The sequence below is a fragment of the Bos javanicus genome, chromosome 12 (genome assembly GCF_032452875.1).
Source record: "Bos javanicus breed banteng chromosome 12, ARS-OSU_banteng_1.0, whole genome shotgun sequence".
Lineage (NCBI taxonomy): Eukaryota > Metazoa > Chordata > Mammalia > Artiodactyla > Bovidae > Bos > Bos javanicus.
This window is the reverse complement of record NC_083879.1, coordinates 73,766,171-73,786,721: the sequence shown is the minus strand read 5'-3', so window position 1 is coordinate 73,786,721 and position 20,551 is coordinate 73,766,171. Positions and strand designations below refer to the sequence as shown.

General features: G+C 43.7%; 1 protein-coding gene across 1 annotated transcript in view; it reads right to left on the bottom strand.

The window, feature by feature from the left end:
* Window positions 1-20,233, bottom strand: part of HS6ST3 (heparan sulfate 6-O-sulfotransferase 3) — a 719,841-nt gene extending 699,608 nt beyond the window's left edge. The window contains exon 1 of the mRNA XM_061435236.1: window positions 19,332-20,233. Within this exon, the coding sequence (XP_061291220.1) occupies window positions 19,332-20,044 (713 nt within the window). The 5' untranslated portion in view covers window positions 20,045-20,233. The remainder of the gene's footprint in view (window positions 1-19,331) is intronic.
* Window positions 20,234-20,551: the final 318 nt, after the last annotated feature.

The following is a 20,551-nucleotide window of genomic DNA, read 5'->3' as shown; positions in this document are numbered from 1 at the left end:
GCATGCAGGTCAAGAAGCAACAGTTAGAACAAGACATGGAACAACTGACTGGTTCCAAATTCAGAAAGGAGTACATCAAGGTTGTATAGTGTCACCCTGTTTATTTAACTTCTATGCAGAGTACATCATACGAAATACTGGACTGGATGAAGCACAAGCTGAAATCAAGATTGTTGGGAGAAATATCAATAACCTCAGATATGCAGATGACATCACCCTTTTGGCAGAAAGCAAAGACGAATTAAAAAGCCTCTTAATGAAAGTGAAAGAGGAGTGAAAAAGCTGACTTAAAACTCAACCTTCAGAAAACAAAGATCATGGCATCTGGTCCCATCACTTCATGGCAAATAAATGGGAAAACAATGCAAATAGTGAGAGACTTTATTTTGGGGGGCTCCAAAATCACTGCAGATGGTGACTGCAGCCATGAAATTAAAAGACACTTGTTCCTTGGAAGAAAAGATATGACCGATCCAGACAGCATATTAAAAAGCAGAGACATTACTTTGCCAACAAAGGTCCATCTAGTCAAAGCTATGGTTTTTCCAGTAGTCATGTATGGATGTGAGAGTTGGACTATAAAGAAAGCTGAGCACTGAAGAATTGATGCTTTTGAACTGTGGTGTTGGAGAAGACTCTTGAGAGTCCCTTGGACTGTAAGGAGATCCAACCAGTCCATCCTAAAGGAAATCAGTGTTGAATATTCATCAGAAGGACTGATGCTGAAGCTGAAACTCCAAGACTTTGGCCACCTGATCCGAAAAACTGACACATTGGAAAAGACCCTGATGCTGGGAGAGATTGAAGTCAGGAGGAGAAGGGGACAACAGAGGGTGTGATGGTTGGATAGCATCACTGACTCAATGGACATGAGTCTGAGCAAGTTCCGGGAGCTGGTGATGAACAGGGAAGTCTGGCGTGCAGCAGTCCATGGGGTCGCAAAGAGTTGGACACGACTGAGTGACTGAACTGAACTGAAGACAAGCTGACATGAAAATGACTTCATATCTAGAAATAAGAGGCACAGTATGCCACACAGGGCCACAGAGGGAAGCACCAGGGTCATTCAGGAGACGAGGAAGCAAGGGGGGAATGTGGGCAAGAGTCTTTGCTGTGGTTTACCAGGGAAGAGCAAGTGAAGCAGAGTGAGTGGGTTCAGGCAGGACTGGCTAGTCTGAAAAATTTTAGTGGGCTTTGGGGAAGAAGGGTCATCCCAAGTTGCCTGATACCTAGCCCTGGGTGATTAGGGCAGAGGGGATAGTGGCCTGGAGTATAAAGGCTTGAAAAAGAAAACAGTTGTGGGTATGGGCTCTGGTTGGTTTGCATATGAAATCATGCTCCTTTATTAGCTGAAAAAATGAAGCAAATTGAGGGAGAAGCAATCCCTCAAGCATCAGCAAGGCCCCAGATGTCAAAGCACGAAATACAAAAACTAGAAAATGAGGCCATTATAGTAGCCCACCTAGGTCTACCTTGGTCCTGCCTTCCTCCTGCTGGTACTCTTACTTCTTGCCTAGATAGCAGTCAAATACACACAGTATCAGCACAACCTCGGATAAGGGAGGGGGTCCTGAAATCAGACACACCTGGGTTGAAACACCTAACTGCTTCCCCAGTGATTAGTTCTGCAACCATGGAGAAGTCACTTAATACCACTGAACTTCATTTTCCCATCTGTACAATGGAGATGACAATACCACCTACCTAATGCAAGTACTTCAGAGAAGGCAATGGCAACCCACTCCAGTACTCTTGCCTGGCAAATCCCATGGACAGAGGAGCCTGGTAGGCTGCAGTCCATGGGGTCACTAGGAGTCAGACACGACTGAGAGAGTCCACTTTCACTTTTCCACTTTCATGCATTGAGAAGGAAATGGCAACCCACTCCAGTGTTCTTGCCTGGAGAATCCCAGGGACAGGAGAGCCTGGTGGGCTGCTGTCTCTGGGGTCGCACAGAGTCAGACATGACCGAAGCAACTTAGCAGCAGCAGCAGCAGCAATGCAAGTATTTATATCCATAAATCACTTTGCCTAGAACAGAGTAACCAGTCAAAATGGCAGCAGTAATCACTTTTTCTTTTCCCTCTGACTTCCCTTAACTTGAACTGTAAGTAATTGGTACACAGTAGATACTCAATAAATATATGTTGAAGTTAACTGAACCAATAAAAGAAAAAAAAATCAATAAACAAATAAACAAAAAAATCAATAAACCCCTGTCCTGGAACTTCCCTGGTGGTCCAGCAGCTAAGACTCCACAGTTTCAATGCAGAGGGCCCAGGTTCAATCCCTCATCAGGGAACTAGATCTCATATGCCACAATTAACATCCAGTGGTGGTTTAGTCGCTAAGTCATGTCCGTCTCTTGCAATTCCATGGACTGTCACCTGTCGGGCTCCTCCGTCCATGGAATTCCCCAGGCAAGAATACTGGAATGTGTTGCCATTTCCTTCTCCAAGAAAATAGTAAGCAAGTGGTGATACTGATTAGAACCCTTCTAATAGTGTTAGTCGCTCAGTCATGTCTGACTCTTTGCAGTCATGGATTGTAGGCTGCCAGACTCCTCTGTTCTCGGAATTCTCCAGGCAAGAATACTGGAGTGGGTTGCCATTCCCTTCTCCAGGGCATCTTTCCAACCCAGAAATCGAACCCAAGTCTCCTGCATCGAAGGCAGATTCTTTACCATCTGAGCCATGAGGGAACCCATATATCCAGTGCAGTCAGATAAATAAATAAATACTTTTAAAAATAATAACAACCCCAGTTCTTTGACCAATCACATAAATGCAACACTTTTAGCAGACATAGGTTAGAATATTTAACAGGCTAGAACTTGGAAGTGAGCCCTGGACTGGAAGTCTAGCTTTACAATTTAATCCCATGTGACTCTCTAAAACAAGATGGAGATGGTATTGATAGACTTTCCAACATCCATCCCTCCTTTCCTTTGCTGGGAGAGCCCCCAGTTTGTTCTGCTGTCCACATGTGACTCAGGGGAGGGAAATCCTAGCCCCATCTTCAGGGACAGATCCTGGAGGGTCTGACGCCATTGCCAGCAATTGGTTTCCCAATGGGGATGTCACCGTTTCCACTCTAGTCATTGTTCATGTGGCCAGGAAATTCTCCGTGCACCCACTGCGTTCTAGCAACCACGAGGAAGGCAGCCTATGGCCCAAGTCAGCAAGCTCAGGGTGGCAGAGTAAAGATGTGGAAAACCACCTGGGTCCTCAGTAAAATAACACCAGCTAACATTTAACAGTCTGTTTGAGAGGTATATTGTCACGCTGCTTATTTAACTCATATGCAGAGTACATCATGAGAAATGCTGGGCTGGATGAAGCACAAGTTGGAATCAAGATTGCCAGGAGAAATATCAATAACCTCAGATATGCAGATGACACCACCCTTATGGCAGAAAGTGAAGAGGAACTAAAATGCTCTTGATGAAGGTGAAAGAGGAGAGTGAAAAAGTTGGCTTAAAACTCAACATTCAGAAAATGAAGATCATGGCATCTGGTCCCATCACTTCATGGCAAATACATGGGGAAACTGTGGAAACAGTGTCAGGCTTTGTTTTGGGGGGCTCCAAAATCACTGCAGATGGTGACTGCAGCCATGAAATTAAAAGATGCTTACTCCTTGGAAGGAAAGTTATGACCAACCTAGATAGCATATTCAAAAGCAGAGACATTACTTTGCCAACAAAGGTCTGTCTAGTCAAGGCTATGGTTTTTCCAGTATCATGTATGGATGTGAGAGTTGGACTGTGAAGAAGGGTGAGTGCCGAAGAATTGATGCTTTGGAACTGTGGTGTTGGAGAAGACTCTTGAGAGTCCCTTGGACTGCAAGGAGATCCAACCAGTCCATTCTGAAGGAGATCAGCCCTGGGATTTCTTTGGAAGGAATGATGCTAAAGCTGAAACTCCAGTACTTCGGCCACCTCATGCAAAGAGTTCACTCATTGGAAAAAACTCTGATGCTGGGAGGGGTTGGGGGCAGGAGGAGAAGGGGACGACAGAGGATGAGATGGCTGGATGGCATCACTGACTCAATGGACGTGAGTCTGAGTGAACTCCGGGAGTTGGTGATGGACAGGGAGGCCTGGCGTGCTGCGATTCATGGGGTCACAAAGAGTCGGACATGACTGAGCAACTGAACTGAACTGACTGAACATTTAACAAGTGCTTACTATGCTTCAGGTATTCTCCTAAATATTTGTGTGCATTAACTCATATATACAGACTTCCCGGTAGTCCAGTGATTGAGAGTCCACCTGCCAGTGCCGGGGACATGGGTTTGATCCCTGGTCCAGGAGGGTTCCACCTGCTGTGCAGCAACTAAGCCCACGTGCCACCACTATTGAACCTGTGCTCTAGAGCCCACAAGCTGCAACTACTGAAACTCACGCGCCTAAGGCCTGTACTCTGCAACAAGAGAAGCTCCGCAATGAGAACCATGCACCACAACGAAGAGGAGCCCCCACTCAGCTTAACTAGAGAAAGCCCACCTGCAGCAACGAAGACCCAGGACAGCCAAAAATAAACATAATTTTTAAAAAAGATCGTATGATGCTCATCACTAATAACTGGTAGGAATGTTTTTTATCACTGTTTTACACAAAGAGAAAGAAGCCTGAAGAATTCAGCAATTTGAGCAAAATCTCATAGTGAATACATGCTAGAGTCAATCTTTAAACCCAGGGTTGAGTTCCAGAATTTATATTCTTCACTTAACTGGATCTGGAAAATGCTACTGAGACAGAATCAATCACTTCCCTCTGGGCTTGTTATGAGATTTTAAAATGCCTTAATAAGGCAATTTGAATTTGAGTTTTTGCTAAATGCTGCTGATGGCATCCTAATAAACATATACAGATTCTTCATCTTCAAAATGGGACACTTCTCCGTGCTTCCGAGGGCTGCTGTTAAGATGAAGAGTTCAATAAATGATCATGCCGCCATCAGTTCTGCCAGATCACCTCCTACCACAGGCATCACGCCTCTCGTGGTTTCCCATCAGTTTGCTGGAGTCTTCCAAGACTCCACCCTAGGTCAGGGGCTGTGTGTGCTTCTGGGTCTCTGCCCATGCAAGTGTGTATATCCTCTGGAAGCAATCAGGCATTGCCTCATGTATAAAAATCAACTCATTACTAAGGAAAATTATTCTCCTAATAGATGTGTATTATCATGCAAACTCTAGCCTCTGGAAGATTTTATTTTATGTTCTTCATAATTAGTTGCAAAACCAAGTTATATAGTGAAGAGCTCAGTGGATCATCATATCCTAAATCAGCTCAAATGAAGAAGTTACATTCTGAGCTCACTTGCAAGACATATTATTAACCAATAGCCTTAATTTATAGCTGTCATGTGAAAATAATGAAAAAGAATGGATACAAAATTTAAAATATTAACTCCTGGAAGACTTTCTCAAAAGGGTAAAGCAATGGGAGAGAAAAGAAACTTTATATTTTATTTTTTAACTTTACAATATTGTATTGGTTTTGCCATATATCAAAATGAATCTGCCACAGGTATACATGTGTTCCCCATCCTGAGCCCTCCTCCCTCCTCTCTCCCCATACCATCCCTCTGGGTCGTCCCAGTGCACCAGCCCCAAGCATCCAGTATCGTGCCTCGAGAAACTTTTGTACCTTGATCCGTGCCAAATCCCTGGGGGAAAAAAGGGTTTCCTGATAGTCTAAGGAAAAGACTTATGTGTTCTAACAAGCCTTTTAAGATATATTATGTCCTGTTTTAAAAGAAAGTGCTCATTACTTCAACAAGTTATTGAGCTGAATGTGTATTTTGCATATTTTTCAACTGCATCTTTGTCATTCCCAATTTTTGAAGCTCTCTATAAAAGCTGAATTATATATGCAGCACACTTCCAAAATCCAACTTTCCTTCCTTCTCCATTCTATATCAAATGGATTCTCACTGTCAATATAAATTTAAATTTGTATAGTACTTTATACTTTATGAAGTGCCTTCAGAGTCATTTCCTTAATCCACAACAACTCTTAAAAAAGAAGACAGGATATACAGTCTTATCCAAATTGTCCAATAAACCTGCAAATTTATTTATGCTTGTTTTCATTTTATTCAGTCATTTACTTGACAGCCATAATGTACCAGCACTAGTCTAGGCACTGAGGATGCAGAAGGAAACAAAACAGTCACCATCTTCAGGAAACTTAAATTTTGTCAGGAAGGCCAAACAATAAACAGCAGATCAATGAGGAAGTCTAGATTCAAACTCTGGTTGCCTGATCCCAACTGTAGAGCTTTTTACAGGATACCACTTTGCTTTCCTGGTCCAGATTCACTGATGCAAATGTTCTCTTTGCCATGAAGACAGTTTGTGGACAGTTTGACTTCTTGGACTTGAATCTCACTGGGTTTCCAAAAGGTCTCAGAATTTTGTCCACTCTCTTGAAATAATCCAATGGACAACAGTCAAAATGGCATTTAATAACCAACACATTTAGGACACTATTATATTCCCCCAAAGAAGAGAACCATGGAGATAAAAACTGAATTACAAAAGTAACATATGCACACCTGAGTGTTTGTGTGCCTTCACTCATTTGCTCATCATCATTAATCATTGGAGGGTGTCATCTAGAGGATGACCCAAGAGCTGGACCCAAGCAATCAGAGGCTCCTCTCCCATTCCCTGGTCCTTGAAATGGAAGTGCTATCCACTGTTCCCACCCTCCAAGCTGTTTCAAAGACACAGTCTCAAGAGAGTAGGATGGCCAGCCTACTCTGGACAGCCTCTATGCATGAACCTCACTAAAACCTCTATATAAACTCTATATAAAATTTCGATATTTGGCAAAGTTTAAAAATAAAATAAAATTTAAAAAAATAAATAATTAAATAAAGCAAAATACGATTAAAAAAAAAAAAAAACCTCTATATAAAGATTCCAGTAGGTGGGCACAGAGGTCTACCTATCTTGTTACCACTAAAGACAAACCTCACATGTGACCTTCCTTGCTTATTACACCTGCCACCTACCCTGGAGTGATCTGCCTCTTCCTCAGTCTCTCCCTGCTCGCCATGTATGATGCCACCTTCAGATTTCACCTGGCAAGTCCCCCAGGTTGCAAACCCACACTAACACCAGGTAGGAAGGTTTTCATCACTGTTTTACAGATTGAGTGTGTGAATGTGAGCTAATTTACATAGTAATTCGTGGTAGGATCAGGTCTGAGTGTGCTGTGTACTCAGCTGCTCAGTCATGTCTGACTCTTTGCAACCCCATGGGACTGTAGCTTGCCAGGTTCCTCTGTCCATGGAATTTTCCAGGCAAGAGTACTGGAGAGGTTTGCCATTTTCTACTCCAGGGGCTCTTACTGACCCAAGGATGGAACCCGTGTATCTTGTTTCTCCTGCATTGGCAGGCATATTCGTTAAGGCTGAGCCACCAGGGAAGCCCTGGTGGGTAGAATCAGGGCCTAAACCCAAATCTGGGCTTCAGAACTGATGTTCTTTGCCTCTTGGCTTTACTGGATCTAGGAAATGCTGTTGAGACAGAATCAGCCAGGTAAAGGCCTTTCTTTACCTGGAAAAAAAATAGGTTCACATTAAGTTTGGAAGTACAAATGAATGTCTTGCAAGAGTCTGCTCATTTAGCTATCAGCAATTGTCTGGCTACACAGAGTTCTATAGGACAGCGTCTCAGATGACTGCCCTCAACTGTTTTCTACCTCACAGCACTCACTAGCAAGTTAACCTGTCCCGTGTATCATTAGTAATTCATGACTTATTTGCGAAAGTGCAGGAACAGCACTACTACAGACCTAATACAATGAATATCCTATTAGGAAGAAATTAACAAATGAATTGTTGCTGATCAATAGGTGTTGAGGAGAAAATTACAATGATAGTAAAGCCTAAATAATTTATACACGATATTGATTTTTTCATTACATTAATTATTCCTTATAGCACACATAAGGAACTAGGAGAATAAAACTTTCAAAGCAAAGAAATTTATCTACCGTAGTGGATTGTAGCCTTAAGTATGAATTTAAAAGACAAAGAATGGATCAGGATAGTTGACAAATATTTTCAGACTAAAAATGCATCAGGTAATAAATTTGACACTTCCAACGTTGTTAAGTTCCTTTGTGTTGCCAGACGTTTTTATACATAATGCTTTTGATATTCATTTATCAAGAAAAGTATTAATAGCATGTTTATAAATAGAAATATTAGAAATAGAACAATCCATTAATCTACCTCTTTCATCTTATATAGAAGGCACAATGATAAATTTAGTGAAGCTATGTGCCAAAGAAAAATTTCTCTGAAACTTCTCCCAGAATCCTTCAGTTGACTGGACTTAAATCCAGTTGAACAGCATGCAGGTTCCTTACTGCTAATGGCTTTCAAAGCCAGGAGAAAATAATGCCCTAAGCCCATTTTTTCAGGGCAAGTCACTTTCATACAGATGTACGGGCCTGAAGATGATCCTTGCATTTACAGAGCATTGCTGACTCTAACCTTGTCATAAAATGCTGTCCCAGAGAACGACAAAAATGTATTGTGCATAAGAAGGGCCGTGAAAGAGGATGGAGGTTGGTGTGTTCCTCACAGCGGATGGTGCTCCCAGCAACACAAAATCCACCCTACAAATCAGAGAAATGAACTTAACACCAATCTCAATCCATGCTCTAGGTACAGACATTGTACTAAAAATGGCTTTTGTCATCTACAAATTCAAATGTTGAACAGCATTTTGCTCATGGCTTTATGACTCTGTAAACTCAAGCAGGGAACTGATGATTTCTTTTTCTTTTTCTTTTTCTTTACTGAGTTTTCTCAGATACCAACTTCATTTCACTATTTTTCAGTAGCCGTTCCCTTCTCCAGGGGATTTTCCCAACCCAGGGATCGAACCCAAGTCTCCCACATTGCAGGTGGATTCTTTACCAGCTGAGCTACCAGGGAAGCCCAAGAATACTGGAGTGGGTAGCCTACCCCTTCTCCAGCAGATCTTTCCAACCCAGGTATTGAACCGGGGTCTCCTGCATTGCAGGTGGATTCTTTACCAACTGAGCTACCAGGGAAGCCCACATATAATATTAGGAGATTCCAGGTTCATAATGTTTTTAAACAGAGTTTCATGAATATTTACTTTCAAGTATATCCTTGTTGCTATTGTTTAGTCGCCAAATCATGTCTGACTCTTTGTGACCCCATGGACTGTACTTACCAGGTTCTTCTGTCCATGGGTTGTCTCAGGCAAGAATACTGGATTGGGTTGCAATTTCCTTCTCCAAAGGATCTTCCCAACCTAAGAATTGAACCCATGCCTCCTGCTTAGCAGGTGGATTCTTTACCACTGAGCCACCAGGGAAGCCCCAAGCACATCCTATCCCCCTCAAATAAAGATGGAAATAGTGTTTCAAAAGCCTTTTAAAATTAAAACTGAAAACATTAGAATAGTTTCAAGTGTGATATAATTTTTTCCTCCCTCACCTGTTACCTTCAGAGACTTAAAGCCACATTAATACTATTTTTAATGTGCTTAATGTTCTTAGAAGAAAATCTAAGCAGCAGAAAGCATCTCATCTCATAAACTGGAGCCAGTTCTGCAAATTATTTTGTAGTGTCTTAACCAGTATTGTTATGTAACTTCAAATGTATAAAGTACCACACAGAGATATAATTTAAAATGTATATTATCTGGATCTGCATCAAAATACAGATCTAACTGCTCAAATATTTCATGATTGCCAGTCAATTCTGGGGCACCAGGGGGACAAAACACCCGAATTCAGAATTGTTTTTATTACTCAGTGAAAAGTCACTTGTTATGGTGACAGCTCCACAGACAGCTCTGAGCTTTCTTTGCTTCTTCCACCATTCTTTGGGCTGGAGACTAACGGTCCATATAGAAAACATGTGCTACAGGTTCTAAAGGAAAGGGTACTTGTTCTCAGTCTCATGTGTAGGATTGAACGGGGCATTCATAAAATGAATCAGAAGAAATTTCCAACTATTTTAAGTCACTGTGCAAGTTACTGTCCATGTTCATACCTGCTACCTCGGCAACCCCAAATCCATTCTCCACCCTTCTCTGCCTGGTGAAGCATGTGGAATGAGAATCACACGTGTACTTTAGCTGCCAGGTAAATCCAGCCACTGGAAGACAATGGGAGGACAGGTGGGAGGGGAAGGAGACAAGGTATTTCCTCCCCACCCCCTCCTCTCTGCCTCAGCTCAATATGCCGGCAGGCAGCCCTTCCTGAAGGGCTGAGACTGTAGCTCTTCTTGTAAGACACCTGTAGACATGGAGTGTTGACACTGCCTGCCCAACTCCGCTACTTCACGCCCAGGGCAGTTAACTGCTTTCCTTGTTATTACTTACAATGAACCTTATGTCCAATGTTTGTACCGTTCCTCAATCCCTACCTCTGTTAATAGTCCCTTGGCAATCAGAAAGGGTGCCTGTTTGCTGCCAGGACCTACAATACAGCTACCCATGTTTGAGACAGCAACCTGATACAGAAAAAGAATGTGTAAGTAAATACAAGTACAGCAGCAGCATTCAAATACACCAGGCTGCAAGTCAGATGGCCTCTTAGATAGGTGCTTATTAATGCTCCCCGTAAATGTACTGATGAGACAAATCATTGCATACAAGATGCATCTCTGACCTCTACTCTCAATATCACCATCTTTCTGATTCAGTTCTTTAAGGATTTCAAACTTCGCCTTGACTACTTTTGTCCTTCTCTCCTCACCCTCCTCTGCAGCATCCTTCTAATTTACACTCTGCATTATCACTGTCTGTTCTCTCTTCCTTGACATGTCACCTTGTTCTTTACTGTGTTATATGGGTCCTACCTGCAGATTTCCACACACAGGCCAAGCTACCACATACTGATGTTTACAGTTATGGTTACTCTTTCTTCTGGGTCTATGTTTTCAATTTAAGTAAATCTATACAATTCTGCAAGTTTCTAACTAGAGCCCACAAAATACGCAAGCTGCCATCCAGGTTTACAGTCGTACATCCACAATCTTGAATTCTTTGGAAGAAATACTCTGTAAAACATAATAGATGGATATGGAGGCCATCAAGGTGGTTAGCTTTTCTACCCTCCTTTGTTTGTAAAGAAACTAGAATGCAGAGGCAACCATGAACATGTGGTATTAAAGGCAAGCTTCTGACAATAAATGACCCCGTACTTACCAATAAAAGCATGGTGCTATATTAACAATAGCAATAAACTACAAATATTTATGTGCCCACGGGCAACTAATTCAATTTCACCGCAGGATTGCTTCATTTATGAATTTAATCGTATGTGTTTAAACATTTTTGTTGCTATTTCATTAATATCCCATAAAAAATAAAATGATATGCTGAAGAAAAGAAAGGATGAAAGTCTCTAAGCACAGCATTAAGTACCCACTGCATGCCCATGGTATCCAGAGAATTAACACTTACTTTTAGCATTTATGGCTTTTCTCTTGCATCATACCTTGCAAGTTCATTTTTGCATCGTTGAGGATGAAAAGTTGCAGATTCAAAACACAACATACAGGTTTACCTATCATTTTATTTTTATACAGAACAGCACAGATGTTTGAGAAAATTTTTTAAAAAGAGACTTTTTCTGTGCCAGGCTGTCTGAAGAATGCCACATGCATTCTTAGCACTCACCGTGAGATAATATCATTATTATTCCTCCCATTTTCCAGAGCAGGTGACTGACTTCTTCAGGATTACGTGACAGCAAGTGGTTGAACCCGGTTAAAATTGAGCTAATTTGACTTCACAGCCCCTACTCTACACATGACCCTAATTGCATTCACAAGCTGGGCATCAGCATGATTTTCAGGAATATTCAGAGGCTAGTGTATTTTTCTGGAGAAGGCAATGGCAACCCACTCCAGTACTCTCCCCTGGAAAATCCCATGGACGGAGGAGCCTGGTAGGCTGCAGTCCAATGGGGTCGCTAAGAGTCAAACATGACTGAGCAACTTCACTTTCACTTTTCCTTTCATGCATTGGAGAAGGAAATGGCAACCCACTCGTGTTCTTGCCTGGAGAATCCCAGGGACGGGGGAGCCTGGTGGGCTGCCATTCTATGGGGTCACACAGAGTCAGACACGACTGAAGTGACTTAGCAGCAGCAGCAGCAGTGTATTTTTCACGGATTTTCTCCAATTTCTGCTGAGGACTTTTTTCCTAATTCAAGGTCTCCTTCCATTGCTCTCCAAGATGACTATCGCTAACCACAACCACCTCGACCATCTGGCTTTAACCAGGAATAATTCAGAGTCTACATTATTGGTACTTTTCTCCTCCACCCATCCTACATCAGAGTTCTCATGCTCTTGGTTTCGGCACATTCTTTTCCTACAGTGAGAAGGAACGATGAGGCTAACCTTCCCAAGAGGCAAGACCATCTGTCTGTACCCAAATGAATTTCTGATCTGTGGCATATTAAGGGGAGAGACCCCCTAGAATGTTCTAATAAGCCCTGGGCTGAATACTTACTTTGACAACTCTTCTGGCAAATAAGAGGAATTGACATCTTGCTAATTATGAAAGGCAACTATTAACAGTTCAAATTTGCATGACACAAAATAAGAGAGGCAGGACGCCAAATGTTTGATAATCCCAACTTTCAAAGAACCAAAGTCTTGTCAAGTTATGCTGATATTTTTTAAAAGTAATCTAGAACATAGAGTATATGTTTAGCTAACATTGAACTTCTATAGGTCAGTCTCTGTGCTGGGAACTTTACATATGTTTTACTGCATTTGCTAGAGGAAGATACAAACAAATAACACTCTCTAGGTTAACAAGTATTTGGTACACTTCCCAACACATATTTAAATGCTTAGCTATAATTAAAACAAAGTTCTATTAGCCAATTAAAATCAACAGGAATTTATCCATAATATCCATAATTTAACAAACTCGAAAATAAGATAATTGATTAATACAAAATATTAATTTGGGTTCCCCATTTACTTGTTTTCATACTAAACCTATTCCTTGGCCCAATAATTTATTTCATGACTCTTAAAATCACATTAGGATTTGCCAGTCTCAATTAAACCTGTTTAATTCATTATCAAGCATAAATAACTTTCAAATGGCATAAGCTTCTGATTGTCCTTAGTCAAAATGAGACGGTAATAATTAGCTTTGGGGAATAATACTATAACAGTCTAAGATTAGGCAAATCCACGTCGCTCGTGGCTAAATTTACTTAGCTTCCAATTATTACACAAACATTTATATTTCTCTGAATTCAACCCTTTCAAAAACCCCAAGGTAACCAGCAAGGAAAATGTAGAATAAGCCATATCTTAGCATTTACCATTTCCAGTTTTATCTTCACAACTCAAAAAAAAAAAAAAGAACTGAATGAGTTTAATTCAGCTTCCTTCTGATTTATAGCAAATATCAGAGGTTTGAACCAGAAGCCATACTTTAAGAGACCCTGTAATGAGCATATAAGTGGATATGGCATATAGACAGAACAATCTCTTATCTCCTTGGTTTTATACTGCACACAAACCTGATGGTGAAAATTAACCTTCTTTGCAGTTCAACATTTCTAATTAGAAGAGACATCAAAAAGATTATCCCTTAGAAAGCAGTATGGGCCATAATATTCTAGATAGCCTTTGAAACAGAGCTCTGCTGCTTCCTGTGTATTTTAGACTGCTGTCTAAAGGAAAAGCAATAACCAGATGATCTTTCAAAGCGGTTATGGCTTTACGTGCCAAGTTGTGTTATATTTTCTCATCGTACCTTTTTATACTTATTATGAAGAAGCAGACATCCTCATATACAGGACCTATTTATTGCTTTTGGCACTGAATATGTAAAATAGTCTATACCATCAAATCATGCTGTACTAAAAGTTTCCTTGGTAGAAATGTTTACAAATCTTCAAGAACTGACTAGTCCATTGAGAATCCTTTTGTGCCTGTGAGTGTGTGATGGGGGCTGTTTTGTTTTCTCTGTACAAGGCAAGAAAGGAGAGGCAAAAGATGCTCTGAACTCAGCTTAGAACACAGAACCTTCAAATAAAAGGCCACACAGGTTAAGCCCTTCCCCAGGAAGAAATTCCTTTCCAACATCAGTGGTTAATTAGCTAAAAATGTTCACTGCTGGGGAGCACACCACTTCACAAAAGAGTTCCTTCTCTTGTAGACAGTTACACGCTTTATGAAGTTCTTTCTTACTCTGAGTTGAAATCCTTGTCCTCTCAGTTCTCTCTTCCTTATCCTAATCTCATCCTTTGGCGAAACACAGACCAAATCTCCTACACTTTCCATATCTTCCTTCTTAGAGTATTTGAAAGCAATCCTTATGTCTCTCCTATTTTTCCCACCTCCATATTAAATATTACCAGCTCCTTCAATTATTCCTCCTATAACATGGTTTCCAGATGCTGCAAATAAACTGGAATTGTAGCATGACTCAAAATTTTTCTTAAAGAATTTTTAAAAGAGATCTGAAGGTTATTTCTCATTTATTTACAAGCATAACTGACACAATCACGATGACTATCCAGAACCCAATGATCTTCCCAGAAGCTGTATTTATGCTAGCTCCCCTTCTTGTAATACACACACACACACACACACACACACACACACACACACACACTGCCACCTCCACCACCACCATTCATGTGACACAAATTGGGTCAGAGAACCTCATCTCCCTGGCCACACTGATTGGCTGAAAGAATAGTCATAAGTTCCAAGCTGGACCAATCAGAGTCATTCCCCAAGGTTTCCAATTGGAACTCAGAGAAGGCTTGCTTTCCTCTTAGCCCCAGATCTATTAGATTCAATAGCCATTTACTCATTTCATGGAATAAGCCATTTTGCTATATTGAGTCCAATATGAAAAGGGATGTGGAAAAGGGTCCAATATGAAAGACAGGGTGTACCTCTGTCTTTCCTGTGTTCTGGTTATTAAGCCAGAATTTCCCCTTTGTCTGAACTGAGTTTGAGTCAAGTTTGTATCATCTGCAACACAGAGGGTCCTATTGAAGACAACATTCATAACCTTGCAAGCAGTCTAACAGGACCAACAAAATGTGGTCAGAAAAAATTTGCCATCCCACCCTACAAAAGGGATGGATGGAATCTCCTTCCATCATAATTTTAAGAATGAGAGCAATACTCGCTTACTGAAGAAGATCAAGGTCTATCTTGCCTGAACACCTAAGTTCATAGGGCTGACACTATTTGCTCAAACTATATTCTGAGGCCTATCACAGGGCCTGGCACATAGTAGGTGCCTAAGACACCCTCCACTATACTTGTTAAAGTGAACAGAAGAAATGGTGGGCAAAACATTGAATATAAATGATCAAAATGAAGACATGAGTTCCCTGTGGAAACCTTAGATGTATTTCACATCTTCTTAGTATTAGATAACCCATTGACCACACAAATTATGGAACCAGATGATCTCTTCAGTCTTTTTTAGCCATAAAATATTAGGAGTTTATCCATACTCCACCAAAGGTAATGAAGAGACTTCTAAAGACTTAGGCAGGCAGACAAAAATGGGAAACATACTGAGATAATGAAGGAAGCAGAAAGATGAGAAACAATAACCTACTAAAGAAATAATAGAGAAAAGAAAGAAAAAGGGAAGAAATCATCACTAATACGATAAAAGAGGTCATTTAGACAAGCCATCTTCCTATTACCTTCCTGTCTTATTCTAACCGATTCCTATGCTCAGAAATGCCCTCTGTACTGGACCTAAACTGCCAGCCCCAGAGCCTTGCTCCTTTCTGGCCCCTTAAAACACACAGGATGGCTCCTTCGACTCTGCCAAGAATCCCCTTCCGGAGTTGGCTTCCCGCTTTGGCCTTTGGTCCCAGCTGTCCCCAAATCCTCGCTCAGCATTCCAGTTTGTCTTTGTCACCCACAGAAGCCACTTACACGGTGTGCTTTCCCGTCCCTGTTTCCCAGCCTGCACTCTGCAATGACTGCTGCCCAAACGTTCATAATTTTCAATTTATTGATCAGTGTTCTGAACTTAGGATTTTGTCTCCACACAAATAATCATAAGATGGCATCTCTATAAATTAAGGTGGCCCATTTGCATCAAGCTGCTTGAGGAAATGACCTCACACCCTTTTGTGGAAGAAGACCTTGATTAGGGCAAATACTGCTATTACAATTAGCAACTAATATTTAAATATTACTATATATCTCCATACCAAGTATTGACTCCAGTACTCTTGCCTGGAAAATCCCATGGATGGAGGAGCCTGGCGGGCTGCAGTCCATGGGGTCGCTGAGAGTCCGACATGACTGAGCAACTTCACTTTCACTTTTCACTTTCACGCATTGGAGAGGGAAATGGCAACCCACTCCAGTGTTCTTGCCTGGAGAATCCCAGGGACAGGGGAGCCTGGTGGGCTGCCGTCTATGGGGTCGCACAGAGTCGGACACGACTGAAGCAACTTAGCAGCAGCAGCAGCAGCAAGTATTGGGTGCTATGTATCAATATATTATACTATGCACAGATATTACGACAACACTATGTGAAGCATTTTACATGCATTTGCTCTTTTAGTTCTCATAAGACCTCAAGAGGTTAAGTACCAATTATTATCCACATATAAGATGAAGAATCTGAGGCTCAGAAAGAGCAACTTACTAATTTACACAGCTAATAAGCACAAGAGCCACATGACCTGACTCCAGAATCCTCACTCTTACAGGTATTCCACGACCCACAAGGACATTGATCCCTGTGAGCAATGGAGAGGGGGTACAGAGGAGGAACCCAAAGCAAAGAGACTAGGGCACCAAAGTCAACGTGATCTACTTCTTGATTTTGCTCAGAGTCAGCCCTATTTGAAGTAGAACCTTGTTCCCATTATGTAGCAATAGATTATCTGCCATTTTGCATTGTGGAAATGTACCCTCCATTATCCAGGCTAATCTAGTTGACTGTAGAACGCCGTACACAGATACTCTAATGACAGACAACTAATTCGATCTTCTGTGTGAGGAAGATGCAGCTGAACATCTCTTCAACTTTTTCCCTATCACTTTTGATGCAGGGTCCTTTACATACACCACAGCTATTCCTCCCTACAGCATCCAGAGGAGAAAAGTAATTGAGAATAACAGGAAAAGGGAGAGGGGGTGAGGATGAAGAGGAAGAAAGATTATAAAAATGGTGCCCCCCCAAAAAACATTATTAGAGATTTTTTTTTAAACAAGCAAACCAGCGCAGGTTTATCTGAAAACTTCTGATTCTGAGAGAAAAGAATCTATCATTAAACAAAGACAAACATTTGACTGTGCAATAGAAACCCTATGTTCAAATAGCCAAGGTGGCATTCTCCTCCATTACCCAGCAGAAAGATGGTATTTCCTCTACCATCTGAGCCGCCAGGGAAGCCCTTGAAATAGTGAGTACTTCCTGTAGAAGTAAGACCTCGCTGCTGTAACCTATGCAGGATCTGCAGTAGCAGCAGCATGTCATCACTAAGCAAAAATCCAAGTATTCTTAAATTTCATAGTCTCTAATTGCTCTAAAAGCTTCATCTATTCACTAAAGGTTTTATGGACATTGATAGAAAATAATGCCCATCTCTACTGAAGAATCACTAGCTAGGTCTATGTGATAATTAGTCTCTAGTTTAAGTGAAATGGAAGCTGAGATTCACACTAGTAAACTCTCTGGGGTCATTCAGGAGTTACTACATAAAGGTATAAATACAAAAAGTATAATTTGTGATGAAATGTAGCAGAGACTGTCTCTCACTGAAACAATAGCCTCCTTTGGTAGGAAGTTTGGCAGTCATTATCAACTGAAAAACTGCTGCAAGCTAAAATACAGGGGCAGGATCTAAAACACTACACAATTAGAAATCTTGAAAAGTTAAAGGACCTTAAAATATGCAAAGGAAGGAGACTTGTGCTTTCATTTCAAATCCAACCAGTTTCTTATTCTAAGCAATTTCCATTAAACAGGCAAAAGAGCAGGGAGGAGAGAAAGTATTTGAAAAACTGCCAGAGTAAAAAATCCCATAATGAAATTTTGCTCATTCTTGGAGAAATGAAGTAGAATTAGATGCTTCAGTGGTGGTGAATTCCAGAATCTGGGTAGCTTCCAGTAAATGAAGCTTTTCCATAATGTCAGAGGCAAAAGCTATCTGATATTAACATATTGAGCTTGAGTTTTTAAACTCCTATTTCCTTACACCAAACTGTTTGAAACCTTTGAGATAAAAACCTCAATAAACCAGTGTTCCAAGCTTTTAATATTTTAGTCCCTTGAGCAAGCATGTCAGATTAATCTTCAAATTGCAATGGGCAGAAAGAACATTAAACTGAAATTCTCAAGCCCAGTGCCTCTCTGCAAGGATGTTAATAAGGTAAGCAGTTTCATTGGCTATTAAGATTTCAAACTTTCCTAATTCTCAGCTGCCTTACCACTTTAAAGTGGGTGGGGACAGAGGTGGGAGAGGAAGCTAGGGATTTGTTTCTGACATCTTTGTATGCATCTAGCATTGAGCACACTGCCAGGCACACAGGAAGCCTTTAACAAATGCTTTCAGAATGAGTTGATGGATTGGTCTGAGGGGGAAGAGTGGAAATATTGCTGAGAACAGGAGTCCAGATACTGGCCCTGCTCAGCAACAAAGCCCATCTCTAGAATTAGGGTTATGGAAGTGGAGCAGAAATTCTAACGTATGTCTTCAAAGCAGCATCAAGAGCCTTGAGAACAGCCACCAAGGAGCCACTTACAGAGGGATGAGACTCGTCTCTGGCTTCGCCATGCCTGGAAAACTCCTACCCTGTCTCTCTATGTCCAGCTCCCTCTGCCTTTCACCGGGTTTGAGTTTCCTCTAGCAGAACTTAGGTTCAAGATAATCGACCTCGCTGGTCTAACCCAGGCCTCCTGGCCATTCCAGGGGTTCCACGCACAGAGAGAGATCACACCGTGCTAGGCATAAGAAATGTCTCTCTCTCTCACTCACTCACTCTCTCTCTCACACACACACACAACGACGACAGCTCTCGACACCTCTGGGGCGGGGGAGAGAGCGATGGGGGCTAGGGGAGGAGCGAGTTCAAGACCAGGACACTTTGCAAAGGTTTCTTCTCCCTCTCCCAAAACCTCTGCCCGCATCGCGGGACGATGCTGGGGAACCACACGCCCGGCGCCGCCGAGGGAGCGCGGGGTCGCCCGGGGCGGGGGGGTGGTCGGAACTGGGGTGGGGCGGCGGGGTGGGCTGAAGGGGGAAGGAAGGTGGCCGGAAGCGAGACGACACGGCGGGGGGACAGTACCTGGTGTGGCTGTGGTTGCGGGGACAGTCTTTCTTCTCCATGATGGCCGGCACACAGTTGGTGAGCTCCGTCCAGTCGGCGTGCAGCCCGCAGCTCCAGCCGGTGGAGAAGCGGGAGAAGAGCCACGTCTCCTTCTTGCCGGGCCGGTGGCAGGTGCACTTCTTCTGGCCGGCTTTGCAGCTGCACGGCTGCTCCAGCCGGATGTTCTTCACCAGGTGTCGGCCGAACGTGGTGCCCCCGGTCTTCTGGATGTGCAGGAAGACGATCACGTCGCGCCCCTTGATGTTGAAATCCACGAAGCGGGTCAGGTCCTTCGGGGTGAAGTTGAAGCGCGGCACGAACCGGGGCAAGGAGCCGTTCTCGGGGGCCTCGGGGTCCGGTTCCTCTTCCTCCTCCTCCGCCTCCTCCTCCTCGTCCTCGGGTTCCCCCGGCTCCTCGTCCTCGTCCTCCGGCGCCGCGGGCCCCCGAGGTCCCTCGGGCGGCCCCCGGGGTGGCGGGGGCAGCTGGGGCCGCCGCTCCCAGTCCTCGGGCGGCGCCTGTGCCCGGCGGGCTGGACCCGGGGCGGCCGGCTGGCCGGCTTCTCCGGCGCGGGGCTGCTCCCCGAAGTTGGCGCAGGAGCTGGAGCAGGAGGGGGACACGTACTGGTACATGATGACCACGAAGAGGAGAGTGAGCACCGGCGTCAGCAGCCACTTGTTGAACCTTTCATCCATGGTCCCGCTCTCAGGCCGGCAGGCTACGCGGCGACAGCGGCAGAGACGCGGACGCGCGGCAGCTCGGAAGTTTCGGGGACTCCGGGGCGCGGCTCCGAGCCCGCCGCTCCTCCATGCCCCTGACGCCGGGGCGAGCTGCTGGCTGGCAGCCCCGCGGCACTCCGGCGCTCCGGGGCTGGCAGAGCCGGGCCTGTGGATCGAGCGGGGAGACGGGCGCCGGCGCGCGGCTGCGGCGGCGGCGTGGGGCGCCCTGCTCTCCCGGGGGCGCCCGGCTCCCGGCTCCCCGCCCCGGGCGCGGCTCAGGCGGCGCAGGGCATCCCGCCGCCGGCGCTCAGGCGCTGGGGAGCGCGGCTCGGGTCCCGGACCTGCCCCGGGCGGCCGGGCAGCTGCGGCCGCGAGCGCGGGGGCTGCATGGGGCTCTCGAGGGCGCCGGCCAAGGGCGAAGGCGCGGCGCGGCCCCGCCGACCCGGCCGCCCGCGGGCCCCGCGAGCCGCACGCGCTCCAGGC